Genomic DNA, 12576 nt, shown 5'->3' with positions numbered 1-12576 from the left:
CAGGGTGAGGGGTGCTGCTTCCCACAGCAGAGCAGGACCCACCGCTCCACGAACCAGCTAGCACTAGCTGGCCGAAGGAAGAAAAAGTCTAGATGCTGCTTTCTGACCACGGAGCTTAAGCATGAGAGTAGCAATTCCAGCGGAGGCTTGTTTTTCACTTATTCTGGAAACACTGGTAGCTTTCAGCGTTGAACAGATTTTTTTCCACAGAATTACAATTTTGTCTAGACAGCTAGAAAAGAAGCCTGACAAAGTTTTTCTATGAGCTGCTTCTGAACTCTATTGGAAACGACAACTTTTCAAACAAAACACAAAAATAAAAACCTTCTTAGCAAAACATAGAGGCAGAAAAACTATAAAGCAGCTGTTTGTTGAAGCCCAGTTTTCATTCCAAAAGCAACACAGACACATTCTGAAAGAGGCAGCACCTGAAAGCAACATTAATTTCCTTAATGCATAGGCGGTAAGTTTTATAAATGGGTACTACTACCTCTAGTGTACAAGGGTTAACAATTCTTTACCTAGGACAATACTGACAAAAGATTTGCAGAAACAGTAATTGCTAATTTCCAGTGAATACAGATGTTTCAATATGGATGCTAATTGTGACCAAAGAGGGACCTCAATAAGTAAAAGCAGCGCTTTGTAAGTGCTATATTTAAAATCGTGTGGACAACTGATACCACATTGATCACACAACGTGTACTGAGTTCTATTTACTGCAACAAAATGCATTTTGTTTCTGACCCAGCACGGTTAGGATTAGAGCTGAGAGCCACGCAAGTTCTCTAACTCTCAGAGAAGTACGCCAAAAGCCATGGCAAAAGCTATGGAACAGCACACCTGCTCAGCCAGGGCTGCAAAGGGTCCACCCCAACACAACTGTAGCCCTGGCACCTGCGATTCCAGCAGCACAAGTAGCTTTGCTCAGTGCAAGGAACCCACAGCAAAGGGTGCACACAATAGGGGATGGAGGGCGGAAGGAAGAGATGTATATTTTTGGCCTCGGTGCTGTACTTCTCACTGCAAAACGCGTGCTACGTGGAATGGTGCTCTCAGCACAGCAGTAACTTCTCCAATCCACTACTACAAAGAACTGACAGCTAACCTCACAGCTTGCTGCAGCCACACGGACAGTGCTTTTCTCTCCACCTTGCCTTCTCACAGAATTCGTACACTAAACTTCATGCGTGGCAAAAAAACAGTGCAATGAAAAGTGACCAAATAATATGTTTGTGCTTTAAGGTACTTACCTAAGCAGAGCTTTGTCCTTGTTAAGATGCTGGAAGAAGGAAGGCTCACAGATGAGCTGGCTTTCCTGACAAACTTGTTTACAGGATTTTCCAGGTTCAGCAATTTTGACTTGAAGGGCACTTAATGGGGGCCACATCACCTGCCCGTGACAGAAATCCTGCAGCGACAGATTATATTTTAATATGATACATCCAGTCCCTTGACACCAATTTTCCTCATTAGTAAAATAAGTGGTTATTATCACCCAAACACTCATTTTTCAGCTCATTTCAATTGTATTAAAATCAATAATTTAAGCACATTTTAAAACATTTTTTTTTTAGCATGAGGGAATCATCACCTTTGATTGCCAATTGAAACGTGGTAGTTTCATTCATCCTAAAGAAGCTCCTTCCCAACCTTTACCTTTTTTATTTATTGTAAGCAACTCTAGCTAGACTCTACTTCTGCACAGCCAGCCCATCCTGGCTTTCTCAGTGACCCCTCTTTCACTAACTCAGTACTAGCGGAACTATTTTTGTAACAGCACAAATATCAGGAGGAAGTTGTGGTAGGAGATGAATTCCGGAGGCCAGTTAGCCTGTAGGTGAGAAATGTCTCTGGTGGCCCATGCAGAACCACGTGGAGAAGATTAGGGGACTCGCAGCGCAATGGAGTGGAGCTAAACTCATAAAAGACTGAAGATTTCTATAAAGCAACCAGGATTCAAAGAGTTTATTTGCTGCTCTTGGTTGAACTGCTAGTACAAGTGCTCTCCCAACACTGCAAAAAAATTGTCTATAAATAATGCAAGCAGTCAAGTGTCACCGCAGCAGGAAAAGGGAAGGCAGAAACGACATCTATCTAAGTACACCTGCTAATGAAAATATTCAAAGACAAGTTCTTATGGTCTTGACATTTAAAATGAGAAAAAGCCAAGAGAAAATATTTATCACCGGTTTTGTATAACATCCCATGATACTCAGCCATTATTTTAACATTTGGCAATTCTCATCAAAAGGCGATCAAAAAATCTGGGCACAGTCTGTCCATGGTTTGCTTTTTCCTGACAAAACTAATACTTGTATGAACAGGTCCCGCACTGTGACCCAAAGCTTAGAAGGGCTGAACTACTTGAAGTTTTAATGAAGCTAAGAGCCCAGGTCATTTACCGGTTCTCAGTATCAGTTTGGTGGTTTTCTTCTCTGTTTAGATTTCCTCTGCTAAAACAGGAAGTTTTCCTAATCCCAGGTCCAACCATAAATTTAGTATTATACAACCATGAATCACAGAACATCTTCAGTTGGAATGGACCCACGAAGACCACAGAGTCCAACTCCTGACTCCACACAGAGCAACCTAAAAGCTAAACCATATATCTAAGAGCATTGTCCAAACGCTTCTTCAACATTGACGGGCTTGGGGCCATGACCACTTCCCTGGGGAGCTTGTTCCACTGCTTGACCACCCTCTCGGTGAAGAGCTTTTTCCCGGTGCCTATTCTGAACTCTCCCTGATGCAGCTCTGAGCCATTCCCTTGTGACATATTTGAAAAAACTGAGTAATTTTAGAGCATATTTACGGCAGAATAGTTTTAACCGCATCTAAAAAAACAGGTTGACAATAGATGGTTGGAGGTACCTTTTAATGAAGTTGTTTCAAAAAGGTCATTTTGCTATTTGGACTTAAGTGCCCTGCTTATTCTGTCCATTTATAAATCTATTTAAAATACTAGATGCCAGAGAAAATCTCTATAGGTTCAAAATCCAATCCGATACAGTAATCTATACTATATAATACTGTAATAATATCCAATATTAAACTGTGATATCGCATTGGATTCACAGCTGCTGCAGGCAGAAGTCAAAGGTGTTCAAAGACAGCAGATCACTTGTGAGGCTTTGCCTTTTGCTGCGGGCTTCGGCTTTTAACATCTCTTAGTTAAAAATTCTTCCCAGAAACTGGGCACCCACAGCTTGGTGGGCAGCCTCCCTCAGCTTATGCCACCCTGAAGCATGTCTCGGCGTACATCACCTTCACAGCTACCAACACACAGGGCTGTGTTTCAGTTTGCTGTCTCTGGCTAGTTTTCCCATCAACCATCAAAAGCAACTGAAATTTGGGAGCTTCAACCCAGTCTGTCTTGCCCTACAACCCTACATGCAGAAGAGTAAAATAAAGTAAGAAAAAAAGGATGTTACGTAAACCAGAAGGTTAAGCTTCACCAGAGACTGTATTTATGTTAGGTTTTACCTCTAACCATAATTACAAGGTGAGACAGGCTCAGTCCTGCCATCAAAGAGGTGTCCTCCTCCTTCTGGCTTGTCTTGCTCTTGGATGAATGTCCTCACTCCACTCGCTCCGCCAGGCTCTGGTGCTCAGCTGACCCTCTGCTGAGCCAAGTCAGTGCGCTAACCTAGCAGAGCCCTGCCAAAAACGTTTCCTGCCAGGTTACCCAATACTCTGCTTGACCACATCTTCCCAAGTCAGCATGCCTGTTCCGTCAGCCCAGCCCGCCTCATCCAACAGCTCCCAAGCGCGCAGCAGGGAATCTGCAGCTGCTTCAGCTGCAGTTGCCTGGCTGCTCCTTCGATGGCAGTGCCAATTCAAGCACAGCCCCATCCTTGCGTTGCCACCCTACGCTGGCTGCTTGGCAGAGCTGACACAACTGTTTGTGCAGCCACAGAGCAAACAGGATCAAGGGGTGGATTCAGCAGATGGCACAGATGCACCTGACAGCCAGGCTGGGCCGCTGGCAGGAAGGAGTGAAAGCTGTTCTAATCCAGCTGAAGGTGGCTCTGCTAAACGCGGAACCACAGCTCACGGGAATTTGTGAATAGTTCTTACTTCAGACCTTAAAGATCTTCAGCCCAGCTGCCGGATCTGAAGATTCAGGGAATTCACAAAACCTTTCTCGTGAACACTGTTCTCCCTCCTGATCCTGACCCAAGACCCCAAAAGGGAGACTCTGGACAACTTTAAATCCTACAGATTCACCATCTTACAAGGTGACTTGCGGGCAAGTGTATCTGGCCCCATCCTCTTTACCTTCAAACACCCCCTGAAGGCCACAGTCCCGTAGTTAATGCACCCCACAACCTCTGACCCAGACCAACTCCAGGCACCTTTGTTCCTGTTCCAGGCTTGTGCTGCTTTCTCTGTTCTGCCTGCCTCCCACCACATACTCTTCAACATAAAGTCTCAGCCTTTACTTTTCCTTCATCTGATGTGTTAATCAGCCACAGTGCTAATAATGATGCCTGAGCATCCTGGGGGCTGTGAAACAATAACAGTTTTTGACAATTAGTCAAAGCAATGAACAAAATTACAGCACTCTATTTATTTCCGAGAAGCAGGCAGTACAGGCCAGGGCTCAGCCCTTGGGGGTGGTCCAGGGGGGAGAGACAGGTTTGCCCCACGAACGCTACCTCTGGATTGTGTCTTTTTCTCCCTTACACTGAACTTGATTTCATCCTGTATTGACAAAACCCCTCCATTAGAGCTAACTCGGGTAAGAAGAATCAAAAGGAGCAGAGGTGCTCTGACAGGCTATGCCATCAGTGCAGCGACAAAAAGCTTAAAGCATTTTTTGGCAGGAAACTGGAAATAGCTCTGTTATCTACGCTTCTGACCTGAAGCTGTGTCTTTCTTTATTACTATCTTTAATACCCCCCCAACTTTTAAGAAATGCAGGTACAGGAACAGAATCAGTGCTTCTGAAAGAAATCCTGGCAATAATCTGAGATACAGGTGATTCCTATCTCGCTTCTGCAGCAGCCAGAACAAAAGGCAGAGCTGGCTGCTGCAACAGATCTGGCCTTGGCCAGAAGGCCCAGCAAACACAGTTTCTAGAAATCAGGATCCCATGTAAATCGCTGCAGTTTATTACTCCAACTCAGTATCTTCTGCTGCTCTCAGCTGGCAATAATGCATGGGAACCGAAAGTCCTTTAAGTAACCGTTTCCCGAACCATTTAAAGCTTTATTGATTGAAACTAAATACTTGAAACATCCACCCAGAGGCTTTAGCCTAAGTGCAAATCTACCACAAAAGTATCTCTACATTTATGTGATACTTCATGATCCAAAGATTTTTTTGTGTGTAGACAGGTAAAGAACTCGCATATACACTGAAAAATTACTTTGCACCAAGGGCTGCCCAGCTATTATTTCTACTTGAACAGCAACAACACTGAGAAGCTTCAAAATGGAGAGGGTTCTCCCTTCCCAACATAAAACAGGAGTCATCCACAACAGAAGTTCATACCTGTCTTTCAATAAATGCATTCATCCTCTGAAGCATTCCCTCACAGGTAAATTCATAGGGCAAATAAGGGTCAATCTGTGGAAACAATGTGTGTTAAGGTTAGAGGTTATTTTGTTTAAATTAACTTCGTAAGGTGCTGCATGGTAGCTGCTTGGATTGCAAATACTACATTATAGCTTAAGTAGCAACAATAAACAAACTCATTAGCAAATCACAATTTCACAAAACCATCAGCAGTTTACGCTGATTTTTTTCTCCCTTGCAAAGGCAATAAAAATTGCTTAGTGATTATCTTTAAGGAAACTCAGGGTATACTGCAAAGCTATAGATATAAAGCTAGCCTGAGACCCTAAGGGATTCCAGAGCTCCAGCTTTAACTAAGTTTCAGTTCTGGAGTTGAAGTGAAAAAGAAAACATTATGACAAAAAAAGAATGCGGTATCTTTGAAAATCACTTCAATCTTTTTATTTTCCGCTTGAAGTGCCCTCATTACAATTCCACACCGTAAGTGCACAACCACTTCAGTGGCGGTTACATCAAGGCTAGAAAATCAGTCAAAGGAGTGGAGCATGTATTTGGACAGCCTGCAATGCTCTAAGGATCAACAAGGCAACTTCCACACTGAATGCACAGGAACAGACTGCTGTATAATTTACATAGGAAATTCACATTTCTATACAAATTCACTCACGTTCGTTTTTTTCAGGTAAAAACCTGACTGATCCAGTACTAAAACATGATAATCAGATACCACAGATATGTAATAACAATTTCCCTCCCCCCGCCTCCCCTGCTCCGTATCTTACCACAGTGCAGTACTCTGCTTTAATTAGACTAACATCAGGAAGCACTCTATGCAGCACACAATATACCCACAAGTGCTGATGACAAAGTGAGGACACATTTCTCACCTTTTGATTCAAAATTGATTTCACAGCCTTCTCAACTTCAGAAAGATCATTGATGTCTACAGTCCAGACATGGGGCTTCCCAATGTAAACTTCAGCATAGGGATGCTGAGACGTCAACTGAAAGGAAGAAACAAACGATACTGGTAAAAATTAATGTGTCAGGCTATCATTCCCTCTCACCCTCTTTATCACTTTTTGGACGAAATGCACTAGGCTAATGCAGGAATTCAGTCAACGTCATTCGTTCTAAATTATCTTTCAGATATTCTGTGTTGAAATATAGAGAGTGAATTTAGTTGGAAAACTGAAAATCAGATAATAACACAGATCACAAGTAACATCTATGCACCTCTAATTTGTGGCTTTGATCCTCTTAACGACCCACATCAGAGAAGACTTGATGCTTACTGAAACTACTTTTCAACATGACCCTGCTTCTCCACGCCACTCTCTTTTTCACAACCCATAATTGCTACTAGTCCTGGTTAGACCTGCATGACTCGCTTCAAGAGATGTCATCCTCATCCCGTCTCAACTTCAGACAACGTCCTCACCCTGTTTCTCCTTCGAATTTCAAACATTTCCAAGCTTCTGTGAGCAGCAGCGAATAAAGATTCATTTCTATCACTTAGGATGAATTCTGACTCTCGCTGCTGATAGTATAAGAGCAACTTGACCTCAGTGTTTAATGTTGTTTTGCTCACCACTTTGTCAGAAAGCATATTCAATAAATACACAAGTAGATAACTAAGAACAATCATATCAGAGATTACTTTCAGAACTAGCTGGACAGCACAAAGTAATTTTATGAAAGGCTGCACAGGAGTGAGAAGAACAGGCAAATGAACACACTGAGAGAAGCAAAAGCTGCAGAAGGGAGTTTTTCACACTAGCCTCACAAGACAATTGCTTCATAAATAAATACAAAAAACCTCCTACAGGACAAATTATTCACAGACAACTTTTATACAGCTGCCTCTTTATGCATGATACAAAGAAAAACCTAGAGAGTGCAAAAGATCTGAAGCAGCAAACTGCACCTGTTGGAGTCTTGTCCTGCACTAGGCATACACCATACTTGAAACTCTTCCTCAATCAACGCAAGAAACTACTTTACAAAAATTTTGCCTATTGCATTTTGGTTGTGGACAAGAGAAGCCAGTCTTGTCATTATATCCGAGAGCAGTGCTCCAGGGGCTCTGGCTGCAGGGCATGGGGTGGTGAGAGCTCAGGGACTGCCTGGAGGACTGCGGCTGCTGGGCCAGGAACTCCGGCTGCTCCTGCACACAGACAGCTCCCTGCACTCACCTGCAGCCCCCTGTGCTGTGCTCCCATCGGCGTATTTTAAATTCCTCCAAAAGCTCCAACGCGTCTCGAAGACTGACATATTCTAACCTTTTTTCAATAGCCGCTGTATGGACTTAAACATTTGGGTTACCAAGACCGAGTTCCCAGGGCACTTCTGTCTGGACTTCAAATGGCCAAAGCTACATTCCTGTTGCTTTCAGTAGTAACAAAAAACCTACTGCACCTTTAAAACTATGAACGTAACACAGAGTTCTAAATTCCACAAAGCTTTAGGAATCATGCCTTAGACCACTCTTTCTCTACTGTCTCAGACGAAACAGCAATGTTAAAGCCAGATCTGATCTGGAAGATGAACTACTAAACTTCTCAGACTAGTAGCTGTTGTATTAAGAGTAACGTACTTTTATTGCACCAATTATTCTCCACCTATATTCTCAAAAAATATTAAGACTATTTCCCAATACTGAAATGCTTTAATTAGCCAAGGTTTAATGTTTCAGATAACTCAGGAGATACTCCCTCTGCCTATAATTAACATCTGTAAGAATTCTTATGAATAGATTTGGAATTAATTTCTAATTTCAGGTCTTTTTTCCTTCCTAAAAGCATAAAATGAATGAAACCACACCCACCAAATACACATTTCAACTAGATTTAGCATAGAATGTCTTCTTGTTTTCTTTCGGGAACAGGGTAGAGGGAATGGGAAAAAAATATTGGTACAAATATTGGTACAAAACAAGCTGCTTGAAGGTAATTTTTTTCCCCCACTGCCTCTTTCCCCCAGCAAAATCATGTCCCAAGATAAAACAACTGCTAAGCTAAAATGAAAATTGTCATTTTCAGTTTTTGTACAGATACTTTACTACAGGACTCCATCTTTGGGGTAAAGGGGAAACAGTTAACTCCCCCCAAGCCCAGTAAATTCTACCTAGGACAAGAGAGAAATAGTGACTTACAGTGGTTACTTTACAACTGTACTGAACACGGGCTTTATCTTCAGATTCATCTATGGATAATCAATTTGCAGAACCAACAAGCTCTTGTTGTTCTCCATCAACACTTGAAAAAACTGAAACATTTACTGACTCTTAATCCCAAAGAACAAGCACATAGATTACTGGAAATCGGATCTAAATGCAGTTGTGAAAATCAGTTAGAGAAAAGGTTATTCTCAGGATAGCTCAGCAGAGCATGTGAACCCAGTAACATTTGTGAACAACGTTCATTATATTATTTTGTACTAAAGCAGTCAATAGGGATTATTTTTCTGTGCAAGTCAGGTTCACAGCCACATGCCAGTGGGGCTTAGCATGGCATTCCAAGCACTAAAATTCCTAATAAAGAGTTAGGTCGGTCCAAATTATTTACTGAGTCTGACCAGTTATAGCATCTGCGTACAGAACAACTGGAAATGGAACAGTCAAGCGACCCACAGAAGAAAAGCTTTGAAAGGTGCCATGCCCAAGGAGAAAGTTTAAACAGACTTTTCCCTCATTACTGCCATCTCCTTTGTTGGCAATGCAAACTGTGAGAAGGGGCGAGTCTGAACTCATGTCCTGTACGAGCCGAATGTATAAGAGGCTGAAAGGCAATTAGAGTCCTGGATCATAAAATCATAAGGAATTTATGTTCCTGGTTTCAAACAGGAAACTGTCTTTTGCTTATCAGCTAGCTGGTGCTGATCAGTACACAATTTATATATCCAAGTGTAAACCTGAACTGAGAAATATAGCTGTGCAAGGTTCTCATTGTCTGTTACCAGACGACTTTCCCTTCAGCTAAGTATGTAAAGAAAATACATATATACACACCTATGAACAAGACACGGTCACAGGCAAAAAGTACTAATGTCAAAAATGGCCACGTGACTGTTAAATGCTTGCAAGCGGTATAGGCTACACTTTACCTATTCCAAAGTCAGTGCCAGGATGAGGGGCGAGTTTACTTAGCCTCTTTTTTCTCCTACTAGAGCTAAACACAAAGTGGCTGTTTTGAAAGCTTGAGGTTTGGTTTTCCCGTTCTCTTAAAGAGTCAGTTCTCTAAACATCTTCAGTGTTTAACCACAAACACGGTGGGCTGTGACCATTAACAACACAGCTCAACAGTGCCTTGGAGCAGGTCTTTTCTGGAGGAAAAAAAAAAAATATCCTAAAACATACACACAACTACTCACTAATGCCATTTTTATAATTTACTTAAACACCTTTTTACTTCCTGCACAGTACACAGTAATGTTTGTTTCTTCAACAAAATAAAACCACTCTCAAATGACACATCACGTATCATATGACATGATCTGTCCCTTGGCAGAACATCAGGTTTTCAAGGGAAACTTCAGTTTACGATCTATCAATAGGAAGCAGCAGAATATACACGAGGCAAAACTAGAGGTAAAGCTTAACAATATGTTAATGAATAAACTTGGTTTTTCTACAAAAGTAAGGACTGATAATCCCATCAATGGCTAAAGAAAACAACAGTTGCACACCTTTTGCAATAAACAGTGAACATTTGAGAGCAGCCCGGAGAAGAAGGACGTTGGGAGCTGTTGGGTGATGAGAAGCTCAACATGACCCAACAATGTGCACTTGCAGCCCTGAAAGCCAACTGCACCCTGGGCTGCGTCACGAGCAGCGAGGCCAGCAGGGCGAGGGGGGATTCTGCCCCTCTGCTCGGTGCTCAGGAGACCCCACCTGGAGTACTGTGTGCTGCTCTGGGGCCCCCAACATAAGCAGGACGTGGACCTGTTGGGGTGAGTCCAGAGGAGACCACGAAGATGATCAGGGGGCTGGAGCAGTTCTCCTGGGAAGACAGGCTGAGAGAGTTGGGGCTGTTCAGCCTGGAGAAGAGCAGGCTCCGGGGAGACCTTACAGCGGCTTCCAGTGCCTACAGGGGCCGCCGAGAAAGCTGGAGAGGGGCTTCTTACAAGGGCGTGTAGTGATGGGACGAGGGGGAATGGCTTTAAGCTGGAAGAGGGTAGATTCAGATTAGATATCAGCAAGAAATTCTTTACTGTGAGGGCGGCGAGGCGGTGGGCCAGGCTGCCCAGAGCAGCTGTGGGTGCCCCATCCCTGGCAGTGCTCCAGGCCAGGCTGGATGGGGCTGGGAGCAGCCTGGGCTGGGGGGGGGGGGGGTGTCCCTGCCCGGGGCAGGGGGGTGGAACTAGATGTTCTGTAATGTCCCTTCCAACCCAAACCATTCTATGAAGCATGCAATTTTTCCTATATTGTGTTACTAAAAAAAAAAAAATCACAACAATTTTCAATAAAGAAATGAACAAGCTTGAGAAAGCTTACCTCTCGGAGTGTTGGTTTGCCTTTGAAAAATTCCGTGTTTTTGCTACTTTTTGGCGGGTTAAATCTTAAATTTAGAAAAGCACATCCATTAGCAATAGCTTCTAAAGGAGCCGGCCCTTCATATGGAAATCCAAGACCAACAAATAGCTGAAAAATAGAAAACAAGGACTATCTTAGTTTTTGTTCTTTAAAAAAACTGAAATGTAAGAGCTAACTTAAAATAAACAATAACACATCCTAAATGTACCAGCCTAAAAAAAAATGTAGCATTAAGAAGAAAATGGGAAAAACTCAGCAGCTCACCCCCTCCTACCCAAGCAGTAACAGAATGTCCTGTAAAAGACATTTGACAATAACCTGTAGTAAACTGCGGTGTTTTTTCACAGAGCTGAGGCAACAACAGACCCCTTCAGTTATTTTTTTGGGGAAAAAAAAAAGTCATTTGGTGGTTTGATTGATGTTGAAATAATACTGCTGGGGCTCTCTCGCAGGTATGGGCTTTACTGCAGCAACCTCACCGAACAGCTACGCTACTGTCTTCCCTTCTCCCACATCAGCTAACCTGCTGGTTCTGCCAACATGCACACACTCCTGGCCAACTGATTAAGTCTTCTAATTAAAACGGTAGATGGCAGCAAACAGCAGCTGAAGACACCGTACTTGGGCAGCAAGAGTTTGCATAGGATTAAGAAGGTTCAACGCCCCCAAGGTAAATTGAAGGAGAAAAAATTTATTACAAAGCTATTCTTACACCAGCTGAGATTACAAGTGCTCTAGAAAAGGCAGTGCTTTTCTCCCTTGTAAAGAAATTCAATATTTTTTCAGAGTTGTCTGGCTTTTATGTGGATCTTGACCCCTTTCCTGGCTGAACATAATTAAAACCCTTGAATTAAATATAGGATTCTTCACCTTTATTTGAATGTGTGTGTATAACAGGAGGATTACAAGCTGTGATTTGTAACAGCAATTTCTCAGCACTGCTGCATGACTTAACATATATAGACAGCCACTGCTTTTTTCAAGAGAATAAAAAGCAATCTTCATAGCTATTAGAATCATGTATTCAGGATGTAGGTATTAAAAGAAGTCAAATTATACTATCCTGCATTAAATTTTCTGCAAGATGGAAACAAATCCTAGTAACAGAAGATTCAAAACCGATGGCCCTTTCTAGGAGCTGATCTTAACACCGATGCATAAACCTGTAGTCAGTACTGTGCACAGACATTGCCAGGCACTGCAGCATCAATTCTCTCCAACCTATAGCAACAACAGTATAAAATTCTGATTTGGCTCATTTTAAAAATAATATTAACGCTTCTCAGCATAGTTGAGGATGTACAATTTTCACTGCATGGAGCTGAATATTGTTATTTCAGTTTTCAATTTTCAGGTTAAAAAGGTTGCCTACTTGCAAAAACTTTCTTGGCTATCTTGCAGATTTAAATCTTAAATAAAACTCTCCAGTGGCTGAGAAAAAAAAAAAACACCAAAAAAACACCAAAAAGAGAGAGATCTGAAAGACTATCTCCACTACAGATTATCTAAATGTAGGGTTT

The 12576-nt window shown here is 42.3% G+C and overlaps 1 protein-coding gene across 2 annotated transcripts in view; it reads right to left on the bottom strand.

Moving 5' to 3' along the window:
• Positions 1-12576, bottom strand: part of MGAT5 (alpha-1,6-mannosylglycoprotein 6-beta-N-acetylglucosaminyltransferase) — a 133141-nt gene that overhangs the window by 7969 nt on the left and 112596 nt on the right. For both annotated transcript variants that reach the window (XM_055811899.1, XM_055811900.1), the window contains 4 exons: positions 11018-11164; positions 6411-6527; positions 5500-5574; positions 1254-1411 (listed from right to left, as the gene is read on the bottom strand). In XM_055811899.1, coding sequence (XP_055667874.1) covers positions 1254-1411; positions 5500-5574; positions 6411-6527; positions 11018-11164 — 497 coding nt within the window. The remainder of the gene's footprint in view (positions 1-1253; positions 1412-5499; positions 5575-6410; positions 6528-11017; positions 11165-12576) is intronic.

The sequence above is a fragment of the Falco peregrinus genome, chromosome 8, assembly GCF_023634155.1.
Source record: "Falco peregrinus isolate bFalPer1 chromosome 8, bFalPer1.pri, whole genome shotgun sequence".
In the NCBI taxonomy this organism is placed as follows: Eukaryota; Metazoa; Chordata; class Aves; order Falconiformes; family Falconidae; genus Falco; species Falco peregrinus.
Note: the sequence above shows the minus strand (reverse complement) of the source record. Positions and strands in the feature narration are given on the sequence as shown.